Raw genomic sequence first — 20,596 nt, 5'->3', positions numbered from 1 at the left:
TTTTTTTGGGCCTGTAAGGGTTTTTTTTCCCGGGGTTTCCCCCCACCCCCTTTTGTTAATGCCCCCCCCTTAACCCTTTAATCTCCAGGTCTTGTAGCCCTGGTAGGTTACCCTTGGTCTGAACACTCTCCTTCTCCTCCGAGGCTCACGGTGGTTGTCGCACCTCCCTCAACAACACCGCCTGTCTCTAACACATGCTGATGGATCACAGCCACGGCAGCACCCAACATGTACACTTTAAAAGTTCCCCGTGTGTTTACACCTATGGTGCGGCGTTTGGGAATACACGGCTGTGTGTTGTGTGCATTCACACTTTATACTATTGTGCTGTGCACACCGATGATGTCATAGGGTGTGTTTGTACGCCGATCTGGGGGTTATCTTCCGTGGTTTTACTGATGGAACTACAATGCTGTTGCCTTTGGTGTTGCATTACTCTTGCCTGCCATGGATTACCTTTCGACCTTCCCTTACTATTTTCCTTCTGCACGTTGCACCTACTATTTTCTGGCATGCATCCTGCAGAGCACTGTCATGTACTTTCTGGGACATGGCATATCATGCTTTGTGTGCTACGCCAGTTGCCTGTCTGCTTTGCTCTGCTGTGTCAGGTCTTCTATCTTTGCAATCTGCTACCTCCCCTACTTTCTTTGCATTCATATGCCTCCACCTATCCTGTTTTGCAGGTTTCTGCATGTAGAGTTGTCAGCTGCAGCTGATTGGCCTTCGTGGGTTGATTAGTGTTGATTGCCCATTAGTACTCCAATTACACTTCTTCCGCATTTCCATATTCTTAACATCACCTTCCTGTTTCCGATGTTGCTTGCGGGCGAAGGCCACATGACTAGGTTAAGGGAACGAGACATCCTCGCACATGCACTTCTGCGCACATTGTGTGCTCTCAGCTGAACTATTACCCCACACCCCGTCCTGCAGCTGTGATTTATGGCGTACAGCCCAGGTTTGCTGTGCTCCAATGTGCTTCCTGCTATGGTGGCACACCCCTCTGTAGATGACATGTATTCCCTCTGAGCCACTCCTCGATTGTATTACCGCTGCGCCCGTTGGTACAGCCTTACGCCCGGGGATTTGCGATTCAGTATTATCTGCCTCATTTGCATGGCATTGACTACTAATTCATAGTTACCACGCTGAACACTGCCGCGAGTCCTTGGCAACCCTTGCACCGTGGTTGTGGCATTCCATGCATACCATGGTGTATTATGCTGTGAACCTGATGTGTATTACGCTGCTGTTTTATAACATTGTTATATTATTTCATTGTATTGTACCTTCCGCAAACATGTCCTAGGGTTCTGATGTGAGTTGCTGTGGACATGCCATTTAAGTTGTTATTTACATGTTGTGCATGTTTTCTTTTGACATTTTCTGTGTATTTCGCCATTGGCATATGGTACCAGTGTGATACCTGGGTCTGACACTCTTCCGTTACTCCTATGTTATGTTTGGGGAAAATGTAAACCGTTTTTTTGTTTACATTGCCGGGCTTATGTTATACGCCTGCGCCTACCGTGAATCGCTATATGCCTTCATTTGCATGGTGCAACACCGCACATGGGGTGTTTAGCATACCTAAGCCGGGGGCTGCGCAGATCCGGCGCACGCCGGTAGTGCACGTGGGATTGGATCGTACATGAATCGCTCAGCGGCCATATTTGGCGTTGTAATGCCTACGTTATGCGTGCGCCTGGCACAAGGTTCATGAATCCCGGGGATGGTCTAACAAAATGAAAGTAACTAACTTCCCTATTGTTGATTCCACCAACAGTAAACATAAAATCTTCCTGATGGATGCATTACCATCTATTAAAATCTGCAGCACATAAAGTAGATCAACTGCATTCTTCACCTTATTCTTAAGAAACATAAAAAAGTAACATCAGAAATTGGCAAAGCAAGCTAAAATATAAAACTTAGCAGTTAAACAAATACTATAACATATACATTTACACTGAGGCTTTAGCCCCCACAACCCCTTACTAATATCCTTATCTACACTAACTTCATGGTCACACACCACACCAAAGCCAAAGCTCCTGTACAGAGCTACAGATAGCCCCACAATGGCAGACTTAAGTTCAAGTCGATGAAAAAATAGTTTGATGGTTGATGCAATACAAAACACAGTTCACTGATACAAGGTTCAATGAATTCCATTGTTTACAAATATTCATATCTGATAACCTAAAGTTAAGCAAACAATTTAAGACAGCAGCAATGAAGGCAGCAAGTATGTCTGTCTAATGCTTTTATGGACTGGAAGAGGTCTAACTAGGAGGATGTAATATCTCTTTACACTGATATTTGGTAAAACCCCACCAGCTGTATTGCATGCAGTTTTGGAATCCTCATCATAATAAGTATGTGAGTAGGATAAAGGCACTTCAGATAAGAGCAACAGAAGTGATAGAACTTTTGCATTGCAAACTATTTAATAAAAGCCAGGAGAATTTTAATATGTAAAGAAAGAGAAAGGAGATATTATAGAAAAGTGTATGTACTTTAACTTAATCCATACGGATCAAGTAGTGCATCTTTAGAAAGAGATTAGACAAAGGGTATACAATAGCAGCATTAAGTAGTTTAACTTAATCCATAGGATTCAAGCAGGTACATATTTACAAAGAGCTTATGTCAAGAAAACATAAGGTGATGTTATGCAGTGTATGACTCACGGAACCCTGAATGAATTATTTGACAGAAAACATAGTGGATGGTTACAACAGTCTTCCTGAAGATGTGGTAAGGTCAAAACCAGTAAAAAAGGTTACATGTGCACATGAGAGATATTAGCCAAATCGTATGATGGATAAAAAAAGAATAGAAAGGGCTGCCCGTTAAATAGATTCTACAACTTATCCAAAAGGTAGAGAAATTGGATAAGCTGGTGGACCAAGTAATGCTTATCTGGCATAAAACCACATATATTTATGTTTTATGCCGCATTGTGAAGGCAGATGTCAGAGAAAGCAGCTCTGGTTGTTGCATCTTTGATATGAAAATTACATCTGGCAACAAAGAACTGAATTTCAGTTGTCATATTCAGTAGCTTTTGGACAGTGAAATACTGTTGAAATTCAATCAGATGAACAGTCCTGCCTAAGGCCTAATCTAACAGAAAGAAGTGAAATGAGCCTTATTTCAAATAATTCATAAACCAAAGGGTAAGAATAGCAGAGGAACACACTGCTTTGCCATAATGGTCCATGGCCTTATACAACTTTTTAGGAAACAGGCAGCTAAACGCTAAAGGTTTTGGAGCCACACTGGGTAGAAGAAATGGCAACTGCCTGTCTTAGGATCTTTTCAAACAAGAGTGACATTTCAAAGGAGACACAGAGGCAATCTTTTTTTGAGAGTTGAAGAACCTGAACCTAAATACCTCTAGCCTTAAAAAGAATAGCATCCCTGATGACACAAGTTCCCTGGAAAGAATACCCAGGTAAGCATTAACAACCTTATTTTGCCAAGGGCAAGGACAAAAAATGATTTGACACAACACTTCATCACCCTTTGTACATCACTGACAGGATCCATAGTGTTAGAAGTTATGGATGGAGAGGACTCCTTCTTGCTGGTTTCTGATGAAGAAATGTCAACATGTTCATATTGTGTTGCATCTAATGGCTCAGATAGTGGACTTATTTTTCTCATATTTATCCGTGACTGGTATTCACTTAGGATGGCCATGGATTCAGAAAATTCAGCTGTATGTTCTGCTGTCACTTTTGCCTTCAATGAGCTGGTGTATGACAGAGGAAGACTCATGTTGGACGGAGCTGTAGCATATAGGGGTGGGGAAATTCATAAAGCCAGATACTGAAGCTGCAACTGATACGGTATTCTGTCCTGCATCATTCAGCTATCTGACACCAGGCATAGTGAAGGCAGTCAAAATTCAGCATCAGTATACAAATGTCACCAAGCAAAAACAAATATAGGATAAGTAAAATGGGTAATCTCATCTAATGTCACAGTGTATCCATTTACATAGAGGAGGTTTCACAGGGCCAGAATTAGCTCAGTGCACCGCCCCATAGACATCCCTTCACAAATTGTAATTATCCTAAAGGGCATGTGCTGCACTGGAGGAGTGCAGGTGTTTGACATCCAGTTCTTTCAGTTTCCAAGGTGTTACATTTCCATTTGATCTCCTCAACATCTAAAACCTTTGAGCTAAATCTTGACCTCTTGTTAGAGTATGAAGAACTTTCAGAAGGAGAGTTCAGAGAGCACCCTAGTGTGGTGAAGGCAGAAGAGTTGCAGTTATAGAAGGTCAAGGCTTAGCTTCTAGATTTTAAATACTGTCAATCCACCTCATATTTGATGTCTCTTGCATGGTCCTGCACACTTTATTCAGAGTGAATGGCATCACAAACAGACTTGTGAGATGATTTTTCTTACCTCATTATCTGCTAATTGTTTTAAAACATTGGCAGTGGTGGCAGAAAAAGGTATCATATGTGGATCACAAACAGAAGAAGAAATTATCATGATGGTTTTGACTGATGATCAGGTGTCATACAATCACACAATCCCTTTATTTTTAAATTAAAAACAAGAACTTTCCTATGATGAACTGCAAGGAGGAGAAAAGAACAGGACTAGTGGAAGCAGCTTAAGGAAGCCTGTTCAGGTGACAGGACATGGAAAGAAATGTTCAGACATAAATCTACTGAAGAAGGCATCTCACATTAAGGTGTGTATTTCCTATTAGAAGAAGCTGACTTTAAAGACCCATGTTAGGCAAGATGCAACTTTCTAAAACCATAATAAAAGGATGGACGTAGGATGTAAATATGAGTTTGTGTGCTTAATAAAGGATTTTCTACTGTAAACAGACAGTTTACCCTGCTTGGATTACTTCTGAATACCTACTAGAGTTAATAATTCTCTATAATAGTAATAATATTTCAAAATACGTTTTTTTTTTACTTTTTAATTTAGAGCGTTTTTAAGTTTGCTACTTCTACTACAGTTTTCTGATTTTTTCTGCTTTTTAATATATAGCGATTAACTAGACATACAGGAAAGCCACAGTGGTACAGCAGTAGCATTGTTACCTCACAGCAAGAGGTTCTTCTGTTCGATTCACGGCTGGAGTGCCTTCTGTGTGGAGTCTGCATGTCCTCCCTGCGGTCGAGTGGCCTCCGAAAGACATGCGTGAATGGGCGTGCCTTCGCTGAAGGTTCGGCGTCGGGCTGGCAACTCGGCACCATAAAAAATCTACTGCCAATCATTAGCGGACCGGAGTTCCACTGTGGCGACCCCTAACCGGGAAAAGCCAAAAAGACAAACAACAACAACTAGACATACAGGAATTGAAAACGTTCCACACAGTGAAGTTTATTATACTGTTTTGAGTTCTGAAGTAACTAGCTCAGAGCAAATGCATATATGAATCTTGTCAATTACTCTGACCTGATTCTACTTAGGGAGTAAGATGAACACCGTTATCTAATACAAAAGTAAATTCCAATAGCATATCCCGCAGCATCTTCTGTGTAAAGGAAGTTTACATTGATAGTCATCTGTGTCACTGTTAAACTGAAAGATTTATCTACTTGATTCAAAATGTCAAGCACTGTACTTTCTGGCTGCTAGATTCAAACTACAAAATTTAAGCCAAAACGTCAGTCAGAAGTCTTTTAACCATTGGTTAATTAGCATTTATTTTCAAAATCAACAGCATATCAAGAATGTTGGCAAACAGCCATTATTACACTAAACTGAAGCATAGATGCATACATCAAAGTACCATAAATAAAGTCATCTGCAAACTGAACTGCCAGAAATGTTGAGCACACCTGAAAACTGATTGTCTCATTCAAATTCTTATACTCTTTCGCTGTATAGCTTATGTAAGAAGCATGCAACTCTCAGCCTTGAACTCAAGCACTGGAGATAATAAAGATATGTTTTCTCTAACCAGATGGTCTTATCAAACCTAAGGTTCCACATTATTTATCTAGGGCAACCTGACAGATAACAAAATTGATTCACATGAAAAATAGCACACTTTGCACATTGCATTTTTTGCTGAGTCTGAAAAAGTACATTAAGCTGTATTTTGCCTTCTCTACAAAATGGAAACTGTATGTCACAATGAAAGAGACATAGTGGATTATGGTCAGGTCACCTTTCATAACCAGCTTATTATGTGATTGACACATGGATGCCAAATAGTTCACCTCAAGGGCAAAGCTGGAGAGGTGAATTTTGGCATGCATGTCAAGAACACATAATAAAGGGTTATGATCAGTGACCCACTCATAATTCTTTCTGGTGCATGGAGCTTTATTTGTTCCATGTACTACTAGTTACAAAAACAAATTAAGTGTTTTGCTGACTTTCAGAGCCATAAAACACTTAGTGACCACTGTCAGGATGACAGTGTAAGAGATTTTGTTACATCAGAAAAAGCCAGGGACACATTACTGGCACAGACAACAGGCAGAAGCAAATGTGCTTTTTATTCTGCCACCATCATTTGCTGTTCAGTACTAGTGGATTTAACTGCCTAGCACAACACCCAGTCTTAACAACTGTATCAGGGAGTGCTTAACATTTGTTGAGATCGAGTCTCACACTATAGAAGAGCTTAAGTGAATTGTCATTTTATAGATGTTGAAGAATAATAGCCACACTCCAAGCACTACAACGAAGTTATGCTACATACATGTTCATTACTTTTTAGGGAAAGACAGAACTGCACGCATTTAATACCTAATGTAACAACGTTCCCTGTAATCCCCGAAAAGGGATTTATTGACATCTAACTTATAGATGTATTAAATACTGTAATATCTAAAGAAATGAAATACAAGAAACTGTTGGATTAAAAAATATTTACAATCCTTACTTTTTTGATTCTATAAATCTAGCATGTAATTGGTCAAGTACAGCACTTTCACAATTAAAAAAAAAGTGTAATAGAGTAAGCCTTACTCTGTAGTGTCCCAAGTCTCTGCTTAGGTACGAAATAATCCACCTTAGTGTCCCTGAGTACTTTCCTGAGTCTGTGTTACAATTATTTGGCTTTCCAGGGCACTGTTTCCCCCAGGATGTAAGGCTGCTTGACAGATTTAATGGTACATTCTTGATAACATCGTAACAATACTTGGGTCTTTTGTTAGGGGATCTGCTAGTAACCAAAACTAATGCACCCTTAACAATAAATACATTATTTAATAATTTCTTTCCTTTCATGTAGACAATGAAATGTATGGCCTGCCATTCCTTCCTACCTTAAATGATTTCAGATAAACTAGCTGGTTTGGTGTTGGACAGCTACACCCCTGAAAAATATTCTGAAAATTATTTTCCATGGAACTACTAACAACATTAAACTCTACTGGCTATGTTCTTAAATAAGTCTAAAAAACAAACCTTTGGAATTGCACATAACATCCATACTGTACACCAAACACCAAATTATACAGTTTTGATGCAAAAACTGAGTTATTTATGTATTTTACTTTGTTGATTAGGACAGCCCCCTATATTTTTTCTCAAAGCTGAAAATCCATGTCATGGCGTCATTAAAGATTCAACCCACAATGCCTCACCACCTAGACTTTTTTCTTACAGGTGGAACAAATTACACTGAAAAATTAATATGTGTGATGTACTAGTGAAACCACAGTGTAAGTAAGAAGTTATTTACCTTAGCAGGTAAATTTTACTCATAATGCTTTGCATCTTTGCCTAGTACCTATTGTGGCATCATTGTACACATGTGACTGTAGAGAAGAACTGAGTAAACAGTTAAACTAAAATGTCAAACAATACTTTCTATTCTTTATTTTTTATTTTTTTGCAAAATCACAATTTCAACATGAAGAATATGACGAGAAATAAAATTACTTGTAAAACAAGTATGCGTCTGAAAGTGACCAATAGACTTTAACTTGAGCTGTTGTAAGAGTTTCTTCTTTATGTTGCTGTGAAACTGTGTCTCATTTATACTAGTACTGGCTGTATTAGATTGGTTTGTTCTTGCAGGATTACTGTCAATCCCTGCACTTTGAGTCCTCACTGGTGCAATATTTGCACTGGCTGCTGAAGACAAAAACTCGAACCATTTGCATACTGAATATTACTGATATCTGAAACCATACTGATATTAGGAGCTGAAGGAACTTTTACTGCTGCTGTTGTTACTGTTTCAATCTTCAGATTTTGTAAGCTAGGATATAGTAACTCATACTGAGGATTATGAGGGAACCTTTCTGTAACCTTACTCGGTAGTGCTGTTTCTTCTAATCCAGAGGTGGAAGGTTTGATTCCCACACCCTTCACTGCCCATTTGTATGACTCTGAGCAAGACATTCAGACACTGCTCCCAGCTGAGTGCGAAAAAGATCTGTGGAGATCAGTGCTTTACCCCAGAAAACAAATAAATAAATAATTAAAATATAGCTTGTCCTGGTCTCCTGACCTGTCTCTTTTTAACTGGAACAACTGATACTAGTCTATCAATACCAGTCGCAGTAGGTTTATTTTTGTATGTTCAGTTTTGGGACACTGTTTCTTACCATGTCAAGCTTTTTTTTTTCAAGAAAAATATTTAACTGTAGGCCTGTCTTCTCCTGTGGCTGCATTATATGCATGCTGTTTAATTATATACTGTAGAACATTTTTAATTAACTTGCCAGGGATATTATGTATGAACTTTTGGGTTAGTATGTTTGACTGTTGTATGATCATCTCTGTTTTCAAGGGTGAGTCATTATTACTTGCACCACTGAAATTAATTATACTTGGTCTATCAGAATAAGTGGGAGGGCAATGGAATATTCTTAAATAATAATTCATGCTAGGGATGAAATTATGCTAGCTGACATCTGTGAAGAAGTGTTCTGACCCAGTACCCACATATTAGTCTTTAAGGCCTCAGTGATAGGGCAGTAAACTAATATGCACCACGTTAAATTAAAGAAATGCAGACACTATATAATTAAGTGAAATCTTGTTAATGAAGCTGATTCTTAAATATTAATTAAATATGCATTATCTTTTCTGTTTCAGTCATGCACACATCTTAACTCCATATTCCAAATCAGTACCAGCTGTTATAGCAAAAGCATCTGCCATCTATAACCCCATCATCTATGGAATAACCCATCCAAAGTTTAGGTATGTAAGTATGAAATAACTGTTTTGTCAGCATTTCATTGTGCCATTGTGTCTCTCACTTATTCACAAGATCCTAAAGAGGGTGAGAAGCTACAAACAAGGATCTATCCCTGTGTTATAAGGATTATTTTACTTTTAGTATAACATTTCCTTACATAAAACAACATTTTTTGAAATGTTATATTGTCTAGGTCAAGCTTCATCATCCAAAACTGATATCTATAGCTAGAAACACCGGAGGAGGTTGAAGTAATGGAGAAGTACAGTGCAACATGTTGCAGTATGTTTGCCTCAGATAAATAAATTGCTACAAGTGCAAGAGCCTAGATTTACTGCAAAGAATTTTAAAATAATGCAACTCAAAGTATATAGGGAGAAAAGACCATAAAGGGGACAGTGGTAATTATAGTAAAAGGAAGGACAGGATTGCAGATATTCTGGTAAGATGATTCAATCATAAGCAGTCAATGAATGTGAAAAGCCAATATGGTGGGTGAAGATGAACTAAGGATGTAGAAAACATGGAACTCTAGAGCATTTTCCAAATACATGCAGTTTAGAGGGAAGTATCTGAAATGATATTCAGTGGCATTCCTTTGGTCGGTGACATTAGAAATATTGGTCTGAGACCAGATCACATTTGCTAGATGACAGACAAAAAAAGAAAAAAAAAATGAGAAACGTGAACAGCCTTTTCCTCTAAAGAGTAAGTGCTCAGTATCAAACCAGCCACTAGTGGCAGCCAGAAATGTGGTTTCTATTCATCATCTCTAGGGTTTTACTTTACTTCAACATGTATATCTGTAGTGCATTTCACTGCAGACTTATACTAATGAAGGAAAAGGGACACTGACATCCCAAGTATCTTTGGTCCTGTTCTGACCTGAATAGGTCTGACAAGATTCTGTGTTGATAAGCCAAAAAGGTGGTAAAAGTGCTCCAATTTAAACCAATAAATGAAATATAGGCACTGGAGGTCCAACTAGTTCCAACACAGAATTTTTTATTAGTGAAAATCACTGAAACACATAAATGCTGTTCACACAATCCTTTTATATTTTTGTCTTAAAAACTTCATCAGATGAGCGTATTAAGCCTTAATGCTTGTTTATAAACATTTGTATCCCCCCAATTAACCAATGTAAAGCTGTAATAAATTAAATGTGTTAATAAGTCATGACTAATGAAACTTTAGTAAGCCAAATGGAATCATAAAATGCATTTTAACATTTGTGTAAACCTTTTAGTAAAACATCATATCTCTACATATTTTGAACAGTAGATGTATGAATAAAATATATAAATGCTAAATAGGTAATAAATGAAAACAAATAAAATTTACATTTAATACAATACTATTCATTTGTATCTAATGTAATGTAATACCACCATCTACTGGACAAACATGAAAACACACCACATAAATCCAAAATGCAAAAAATACGAAAAGGATTGTGTGAACAGCATTTATGTGTTTCAGTATTTTTCGCTAATAAAGAATTCTGTGTTGGAACTGGTTGGACCTCCAGTGCCTATATTTTGTTTAAAGATTCTGTGTTGAACAGAAAATAATGACTCTTCCCATTTATGTACCTGTGGTGGTAGACTGCAAGACTCTTGTCATTCTGGTGAGTCAGCTTCTATCTATGCCACTCCAGAAAATCTGATGTAAAATTTTAATTCCAAAATCTAAAAAATGGGCAAGATCTCCAAACTGCGCATAAAAAATGAAAGTTATTTAACATGCATACCTTAAAATAAGGAAGTGGAGAAGACATGAAATAAACTTTCAAGTACCTCTGGGAATGCAACAGAATGGAAGAAGGCAATTTTTAAAGCAAGAAATAGTGAAGAACTAGAGAGAGATTAAGATGTGTATACAGACTAAAGGCAATGGAAAGAGGTATATTTTCAACAAAAGACCACAACAAATAAATTAACTCCTTTGTTTTGAAAATAACAGTGATGATGAGTACAATCATGTATATGGAGAGTAAGACAGTGCTCTGACAACTGTACAAACACAGCACTCAAAGGACTAGGATGGGAAATATGCACTTATATGAAAAAAAACATGTCTGAGCTTCATGGGGAAAGTGATCTTTCTCCAAGGTGAAGCAACCCTAAACTATCTTAAGAAATGTAGTGTAGTGGGATAACTTTTATATGGAAAAATACAGAACTTTATCCTCAAAAAGAAACAAATTCCAAAAGATTTGTACAAGTGCCATCATGTGCTTTTGCTTTGGGAAACAGCATTTCTACTAATGCCCTCTGTACTGTATCGCCAGCTTCATCATCATTATCAACCCCCCTTTTTCACATTTTCAGCATAGGGTAGGGGGCTGCATGAACTGTTGCCATCTTTCTCAATTCAGTGCCACTGTCTCACATAATCCTTTTAACTCTGCTGGATGCCTATTTTCCTGCTGATTTCTTCCTGTCTGACCCAAATCTTCTTCTCCAAATTGTCTTCTGCATTTTTGCATATGTGTCTGAACCAACATAATCTGTTCTCTTTGACCTTTCCTGCAAATGAAGCTACTACTGCTCTGATGTCCTCATTTCTTTGTCTGCCCACAGTGAGCTTCCAACTACCCATCTTAGGAACTTCATTCCCATCATCTCTAGCTTTTCAACTGCTCTGCTTTCACTGCCCAGGTCGCTGTACCATACAGTAGTAGTGGGTGAATCACCATTTTGTAAACCTCACTTTTCATCTTCTTTGGTATTTTTTGTCACACATTAGCCTTGGCAGTCTGTGCCAGTTGGCTGAAGCCCCTCTGATTATTACTTTGACCTCCTCATTCAGATTTGTCTTCTTCTCAGCCACCCCTCCTAGATACTTGAAGCCGTTAACCTGTTCCACTATTTTCCCATCTATCTCAGTTATCAGCTTCTTCTAATATCCCTCGTGCTGCCGTTACAACTGTATTATCAGTACACAGTTTCATTCTGTGTGCCTTTGGTTTTACTTTCCATTTGACAAAGTTCTTGTTCAGAGTCTGTGTATAATGCCACATTTTCTGCATACAGTAGCTTTGTTGATCTGTCCCCTCCAACCTGCTTGCTAATGTAGTCCATTACTAGTATGAACAGCAGTGGGCTCAAGAGCTGAAGGCTGATGCACACCCATTCCCACTGGCAACCCCTCTGTGCGTCTGAACACTGTTCATACTTGTGTAATTTGGTCCTTGCCACAGTGGTACAGTGATAGCATTGTTGCCTCACAGCAAGAGGTTCTCCTGTTCGATTCTCGGCTGGAGTGCCTTCTATGTGGAGTCTGCATGTCCTCCCCGTGGTTGAGTGTCCTCCAAAAGACATGCGGGAATGGGCGTGCCTTTGCTGAAGGTTGGGCATTGGGCTGGCAACTTGGCACCATACAAATCTACTGCCAATCATTAGGGGATCGGAGTTCCGCTGTGGCGACCCCTAACCGGGAAAAGCCGAAAAGACAAACAACAACATAGCGTGGACTAATTCTACTGTTTCTGGGACTTCAAACCACCACAGGGCTGCCCAAATCAGCTTTCTTGGGACTTTGTCTTATACTTTGTCCAAGTCTAGGAATGCCTAGTTGGACTCTTTCCTCATCTCTAGTTTCTTCTTAACTATTTGTCTCGATGCAAACATCTGGTCGGTTGTGTTCCAACCTGATCTGCATCCAAACTGCCAATCTCCCATCTTAATTTCTACTACTCTACATACTTATCAGTCAACCTCTATAGAACTTTCATGCAGTGTTGAAGGAGTTTGTTACCTCTGTACTGCCCACAGTTATGGATGTCTCCTTTGTTCTTGCACACTGGCAATAAAATGCTTATTCTCCAGTCACCTGGGATACGCATTTCTCTCCACACTGCTATGAATATCCTCAGGAGTGATTTCTTCCCTAACTCACCTATCATTTTAATCATGGGTACCATGACCTCATCTGAGCCTGCTTCTTTCCCCCCAACTTATTTGTCCATAGTCCTGTTTTTACTTCTCTTGGGATGGGCTCTTCTTCATCTTTCATCATGTGCTATGTATGGGGCAGTACAGCTTCTGTGGGTTTTCTTCATTCAGAAGTTGCTGGAAGTACTCCTTCCATCTTTGTTTGCTGTCATTTTAACTGGTGAGTGGGTTATTGCTGGCATCCCTTAGGAAGGGTGTCCAATAACTGTCTTTTTTATCTTTTTCTCTTTTTGTCTTTGTTTTCCAACCTGATAGAGTGTCTTCTGCTGAGTCACATTCCAGAAGCTGGTAGAGTGCCTCTGATGCCTTGTTCTTTGCTATTATAACTGCTCTCTTAGCTCCATCTTTTTTGTCTCCAACTTTTTCTTGCAATCCTTCTTTATTTTGATGACTTCCTGGACTTTTGCATTCCACCGCTAGCTTTGAGGTGCTAGGGCCCTGAATACATCCTTGAACTCTTGTCTTTTCTCTCCAGTCAACTTCTAGGTCATCAGCCTAGTCTCTGTTGATCATAGAGCCTTCTTGGACCACTGCTTGCAGCTGTTTGTACAACCAGTGATTTATGCCGTGGGCCAACAGTTTAACTGGGGATGCCTTTCCAGTGACTGATTCTACCCCCGGTGCCCTTTCCTTATTAGAAGGAAGTCTACCTAAGATGCATGCTGGCCATTCTTGTAGATGATCTTGTGACAGTGTCTCTTACTGAACCGTGTGTTGGCCACCATCATGCCATTTGCCAGGCAGAAGTCTAGAATGGCTTCTCTTTTATAACTATTGCCCCACCCATGTGGACCCAGGCAGTTCTCATTTCCTGTTCTATCTGCTCCAATATTTGAATTCAGGTCCTCCATTATCAGCACCAACTCATGTTGTCCTACTTGATCTATTGGGTTCTGCTAGATTGTACTCTTCTCTTTGCTGTCACATCCCTGTTGTGGGGCATAAGCTGAGGTTATAAGTACTACCCTATCCTTGCACTGGAATCTGATTGCCATGAGTCTGTCACTAATTCTCATGACATCCCTCATTGTCTTCTAAAGTCTCTCCTTCACCATAATTTCCACACCATTTCTAGCCTGTCCTTCCCCTGAGTAGTAGACTCTGTATCCCAAGCCAAGTGGCTTTCCTGTACTACCTTGTTCCCAGTCCAGCCTCCTCTTTATAATCATATCATACACTTCCAAGCACATTGGCAAGGCCTGTGCATGTATAAGTGCTCACTGGTGTAGATCTGTGGACACATCATTTGCACTGGCACCTTGGTCATGTGTATATGGAAAACAGAAACACAGGCTCTTGTGAGGAATAGAAGGATGCAAGCTGTAGATTACCTAGGATAAGCATGTAAGTCAGGAAACCAATCTGGTTGGAACTTCAATGAGCATTCAAGTCTGTGCTGTCTAAGAGTTATTATTATTCCTTAAATTACATCCACCAATTCACAGTTGGGAGCAGTAATGCAGTAACCAGGTTTAAATCATTGCAAAGAGGAGGATGTGTTTAAGAATGGTCATATTTTAACTTTGTTGGGAACTTGCATAATTGCATTTTCAGATATTTATCTCAGGAGAAAGCTGTCCAGCCAAGAAATCTACAGGTGTCATAAAGTGTGAAATGCCACTTATGGTAGGTGCTAATGAGTTAAATCTTAATTCTGCAAACAGATCTTTTTGGCAAAACTTAGTTCATCAGTATCTTCTCCTCCATATTTATTTGTGATCTCTTTCATGGATCTTACTTAGACCCTTTCTCTTTATAATCTTTCCTCCCTGTGCTTCAGTTTTCTAATTTCATATTGCATAATACATCTCTCATTTTGATCATTATGACTCATACTAAATCTGTTGGTCTGAGCTGTTAGACTTGGTTTGGCAACTTCAGTAAAGTTATTTCATGAAACTCTTACTCAGCTTCTCCTCAGATCTTTGCATCTTAAGATAAGCTTTTTTATTTAATGCATTTGCACCACTGACAAGGTATTTATTTTACTTTTTATTTTATTTTACTTTTGTTTACTGAGAAAATCCAACTGGGCATGGCAATCCCTTTTAAGTGGAGTCCTTGGTAGAAAAGCTCCATATGTACAGAATTGTAAATAAAATAATCATAGTGAAGTAATTCAAGAAAGGAACATTAAAAATGACAAGATATGTTGCATTCATTGAAAATTTAAAGGTGTGCATAAAATATACAGATCAGATCTGCATAACAATTTTTATATGAAGCAATCTGTACTGGATATGTTGAAAGGCATGTCAGGACAATGAAAAACAGACTAGATGATAGAAGTAGGGATACAGGTCATTCTCTTTATAGAAAAGGAGAAACTGGGTAGGAGTCTAGGGAGGGGGAAGCATTATCCAGGTGGTATATATGAGCATAGCCAAACTACTTTTAGGACTTGCTTAAGCTTTATCTTAAAAGTATGAATATTGTCAACCTGTTAGTTAAGGTAAAGACTTTAAGCAAGAAGAAGAGAGATGCCAACGTAAATCGGGTGTCACAAAAGTATATTAAAAAAACAAGAATTGGCAGCAAAAATAATCTTACAAATAAAAATAGGTCTTAAAAAACAAAAACCTACTGAAAAATGAGGTTTTACCACATCTGGTGTGCCACTCATGGTGTTTTGTTGTTTTATATTCTCGATTACATACAATCACTTGTGCCCTTTCTCTTATTTGCTGGGTGTATCAGGTTGAGGAAAATGGTACTTAATTGCATATGCTCTGACCCTGTCTACTGTTCCTACATTATAAGGAGGGAATTCAGGAAACAACTGTAAGAATTTGACATGGGACAGTCACTTTTATGCTAACACTTTACTGTTTGTCTGACAGGGTTCAATAGGTTTGATGTAAGTTTGAGAAATGGGTTTTATTTTTGATCCTTCTTGCATAACAAAGAAACAGAATAATCTAACTCCACATACAACAATGTTTATTAGCTATTTAAGAGAGAGTTTTCTTATGAAATGTACCAGAGGCTTAGTAGAATTTTGGTCCCAGTTAACCAGTAGATGGCACTCTTGGATGCCAGTTTGGAATGCATTATCTTGATTGCTTTGATTAATATGGCCTGGCAGTAACATGATGTAGATTGGCATTGTCTGGAGGGCAGGAGGTAATAAAGTTTATTGATGTGAATTGTTGTCCTTAAGAATTTTAAGACACCTATACAGACGCATCTGAAATTAAGTGTGGGCGGTGGTTCAGCATAAAGTGGGAAAATGGAAAATCAGTAATCCTGTTTTCAGTCACTAAAACTCATGCAAGTCTGCCCCTTCTTGTATCAGTGATGACCTGTTAGAACCTGTGGACAGGAAGATAGTGTTTTGCTAGAATTCATTATATATTGAACCTAGTCTTAAAAACATCAATAAAAACATTTAACGTTTTAAAAACTTAATGGAAACTATAAACAATATAGCAGGAATAAATCCCAAAGGCAAATACTGCAAGTGGAAATAACACCAAACGTAAATCCAAATACTCTTTAATTTAGCGCTTTCGTCAAGTATAAGACTTCTTCAGAATGAACCAAATCAGTACAGCACAACCTAAATAGTCCCCCTAGCCAATCATCTAAAACAAACATTACATCAGTTCCTCATTACTCAATAACAATAGTCATTCCTAATATATATATATATATATATATATATATATATATATATATATAAAATGTTAGCAATAAAATCATTGTAAATATAAATATTGATATAAAAGTTGTTTCTACCACCATTCATAATATGAACATAGCTTTTAAACTCAGCATAGGGCACATAGAAATTCTATCGCTAAGCCCTGGAGCTTGGTAAGCATTTAATTGAATTTGCCACTTCATTTCCATAAATTCTGAAAAGTCCTCCACTGGTCCACCTCGTGGCCCCAAATCAACCTGTTCTACTATAAAAAATTTGAAAGCATGGTTAGGATAGCAACTAATATGTTTATAAATTTCCAAATATAGCAGGAAATCAATGTAGTTACTTAATTATTCAAATTTGTTCATCAGGTAAGTTAGCTGGCCCATGGACACAGCAGCAAGGCAGTCACATTCATCTGTTCCAGAGAGATTGCCTAGTTATTAACACATACAATAATCTTATTTTTTGGTTAACATGCTTAATTCACATAAATATATATTGGCTATGGGGTAAAAAAACTTTAAATTGTAGAAACTACTTACATAAAAAGTAACAGTACTTGACAGCAAAACATGTACTAGAAGAATTAATTCTTCAGACATCAACAATTCTTTCTGATTTTTAGTGAGAATGCATTAAGAAGCTACTAGTTTAAGTCATATTACACAACAGACTAAAGTTCAGATTTTTTGTTTCATATCTTTCAAAGTATTAGAAATATATATATGACACTTTAGTGGCTGCAAAAATACTAAAATAAAGGTAACAATTTACCAAAACTCAGCCAGACTAAACATTTCCTGAAGAGAAAGACACAAATATCTAAGTCCGTGGAGGGAGGAGGGTTTCCACATATACTGCTTTTAGAGGTGAGGACAAAGTATTAGTGAAAGTATTAAAGAAAACCTTGTGTAACAGCTGTCAAGCATTAGAGACCAGGTAATATACTAAAACAGCAACATAAACATGTTAAAAATATCACACAATGATGTCTACAAAAGTTAAGAACAAAGACAAGGCCCATAAAAAGAAATAAAAACTTAGCAACTACTTTAATCTTTGAACAAATTACAGAGCCTAAAGTCAAAGAGAGCTTGAAAAGAGGTCTTGCTTCTTCATAGGAGTTAAAGAAAATGGAAAAATGTATGCCATGATTTGAATCAGAACAGCCTGAATACAACGTGTACCATGAATGGATGCTTTCTTTAGATCTGGCCAGTAGGGCAAGAACCATTGGAAGACAGTACCCAAATATAAGGAATATGTGCAGAGTGGTAGGAATGTATTATGAAGTATGGGTATAACTTAACTATTACACTTTTGTTCTTTTCTAAATGAGACATGTAGCCAAAGAAATTGACAGTGGTAACGTATCTTTTCCTTACAGATCAGCCATATGCAAAAGTTTTTCTGTGATCGTCTCACCATCAAAGGTACCAAAGCATGATGGTGTGTTACATTCCTTGAGCGATTCTTCCTTCAGAGATTCTGTGTCAAGCCGACAATCTTCCTTTTCTAGAAATAAAGTTCTTTGTAACCCCTCAACAGTAAGTTTAATCTGGGAAATAATTTCTGTTTTATTACACATAAGCTTTATCTCTCATTGTATAAAGGTTTCCAATGATTACATCTAGTGAAAGTTCAAATTTTTTAACTTTATAATATATCTATTTCTCTGGTGGCTGAAACATATGCATTAAGGGAAAAAAGATGCATAAATACTTTGTAAATTATGAATTGTCAGAAGCAGCAGCTAACCAACCTTTCTTCTCACTATACTAAGAATTCTTTTATAAACTAAGAACATAAGGCCCAATATTATGTGGGTCTATATTATGTCCTCGAAAAGGCAGTTCAAGGAATCAAAAATGCCTGTCAGCGAACTTACTCTTGTTGTGGGCTATGCCCCCCCACACCTCCCGCTAATTATATACACCAACTCTGAGATTGCACTACAATGAGGAAAGGGCAAATTTTCCAATATTCATACTGTACTGCAATCTCACTATGAACAGTTTACTAAACGTCATTTTCTATAAAAATGCCGTTCGTTAAACTGCCTTTTCGAGGACATAATATAGGCCCATATCATGTACCTCACCAGGGATGAAAGTTGCACTGTCTTATAGGCAAATGTATAAGTGCTATTATTACACGAACGCTGGAGTATTTTTCAGTGTCAGTATTCTCTAACAACAGTTCAAATGAAAGTGATACTCTTGTTCAAAAAATGCAATACAAAATGGTTAAATAACAAGCGCTGGTGGAAGGAAAGATCACTGTTTTACCCTTATGTGTTGAAGCAGTACCCATGAGTCCTTTACAACTAATTATTTGTACTCCAAGACCATGATACCTTTACCTGAGCATAAACATCTTAACCATAACAAAGGTTAGTACTTCAGTGAGCTGGGGTAAGGCAATAGTGAACAAATAAAATTGTTTTTCAAGTTGTGCAATTCTCATGTTCAGCTAACTATGCCATGACACCTTTTCTATATTTTTTATATTATTTCGTCTTGTTTTCCAGTGTTCCAGTTCTATACTTTGGTAAATCTAGTCATTAATTATTTCATCTGCTGTTACATGCATTATCATCTTCAATTCTGCAACATAGCTAATGCTGATTCAGGTCACCCCTGTAAAATGGCTATTGGTTAAGTCATAGCTCCCCAAATAACAAAGTGCAAAAAAAAACAAACTAAACAATAAACTGTATTAGCAATTAGATTATGTGATATGACTGGAATAGTAATACTCCCATAAAAACTTAATATCCCCCTCTGTCATCAAATTATACAAAGTAAAGGCTTATTTGGGAGTAGAATCTATGTTTTCAGCATGCTAAACAGCAGATGTCTCACTGAGATAAATAAGGTCATCTGAAATGTTTTTGTACACACAAGAATAAAATCACAGTATATGTTTACAAGTATGTATAAATCAGTTTAAGTATAGGATTAAAAGATGGTAAAGTACCACTATCTATTTTAAAATGTGCTTGAATTTAAGGGCTAGATTAAAACTTTTGATATGGATAAGTCAAGTCACATTTGAAGATTTGTGTTAAAATTTATTTAGTGTCAGTGAAAACAAATGACTGGGATTACCAAAACATGGCCTATGGCCAGTGAGAAATATATATATATATATATATATATATATATATATATATATATATATGTATGTATATATATATATATATATATATATATATATATATATATGTGTGTGTGTGTGTGTGTGTATATATATATATATATATATATATATATATAAATATATATATATGTGTGTGTGTGTGTGTGTGTGTGTATATATATATATATATATATATTTATATATATATGTATGTGTGTGTGTGTGTGCATATATATCTATATATCTATATATATATATATATATATATATATATATATATATGTGTGTGTGTGTGTGTGTGTGTGTGTGTATATATATATCTAGATATATATATATGTGTGTGTGTGTGTGTGTATATATATATATATTTATATATATATATATATATATATATATGTATATGTGTGTGTGTGTGTGTATATATATATATATATATATATATATGTATGTGTGTGTGTGTGTGTGTGTGTGTGTGTGTGTGTCTGTGTGCATGTGTGTGTCTATAGATATATATATATATATATATATATATATATATATATATATATATACACACACAGACACACACACATATGGATCTACTTCACCTCACCGAAAACTCATTTCACTGAGACCAAATTACTAAAAGCTCATATCACCAAAAACTCATTTGACCAAATCTCATTTCACCAAAAATAGTAGTGGCAGTGT

The 20,596-nt window shown here is 37.2% G+C and overlaps 1 protein-coding gene across 1 annotated transcript in view; it reads left to right on the top strand.

The window, feature by feature from the left end:
* LOC122793733 (melanopsin-B-like) overlaps positions 1-20,596 on the top strand; it is a 400,101-nt gene that overhangs the window by 343,891 nt on the left and 35,614 nt on the right. The window contains exons 7-8 of the mRNA XM_044061936.1: positions 9,052-9,159; positions 18,153-18,312. Coding sequence (XP_043917871.1) covers positions 9,052-9,159; positions 18,153-18,312 — 268 coding nt within the window. The remainder of the gene's footprint in view (positions 1-9,051; positions 9,160-18,152; positions 18,313-20,596) is intronic.

The sequence above is a fragment of the Protopterus annectens genome, chromosome 2.part0, assembly GCF_019279795.1.
Source record: "Protopterus annectens isolate FY-2018-M chromosome 2.part0, PAN1.0, whole genome shotgun sequence".
Lineage (NCBI taxonomy): Eukaryota > Metazoa > Chordata > Ceratodontiformes > Protopteridae > Protopterus > Protopterus annectens.
The sequence above is the reverse complement of the archived record's forward strand: the minus strand, read 5'-3'. Positions and strand labels throughout refer to the sequence as shown.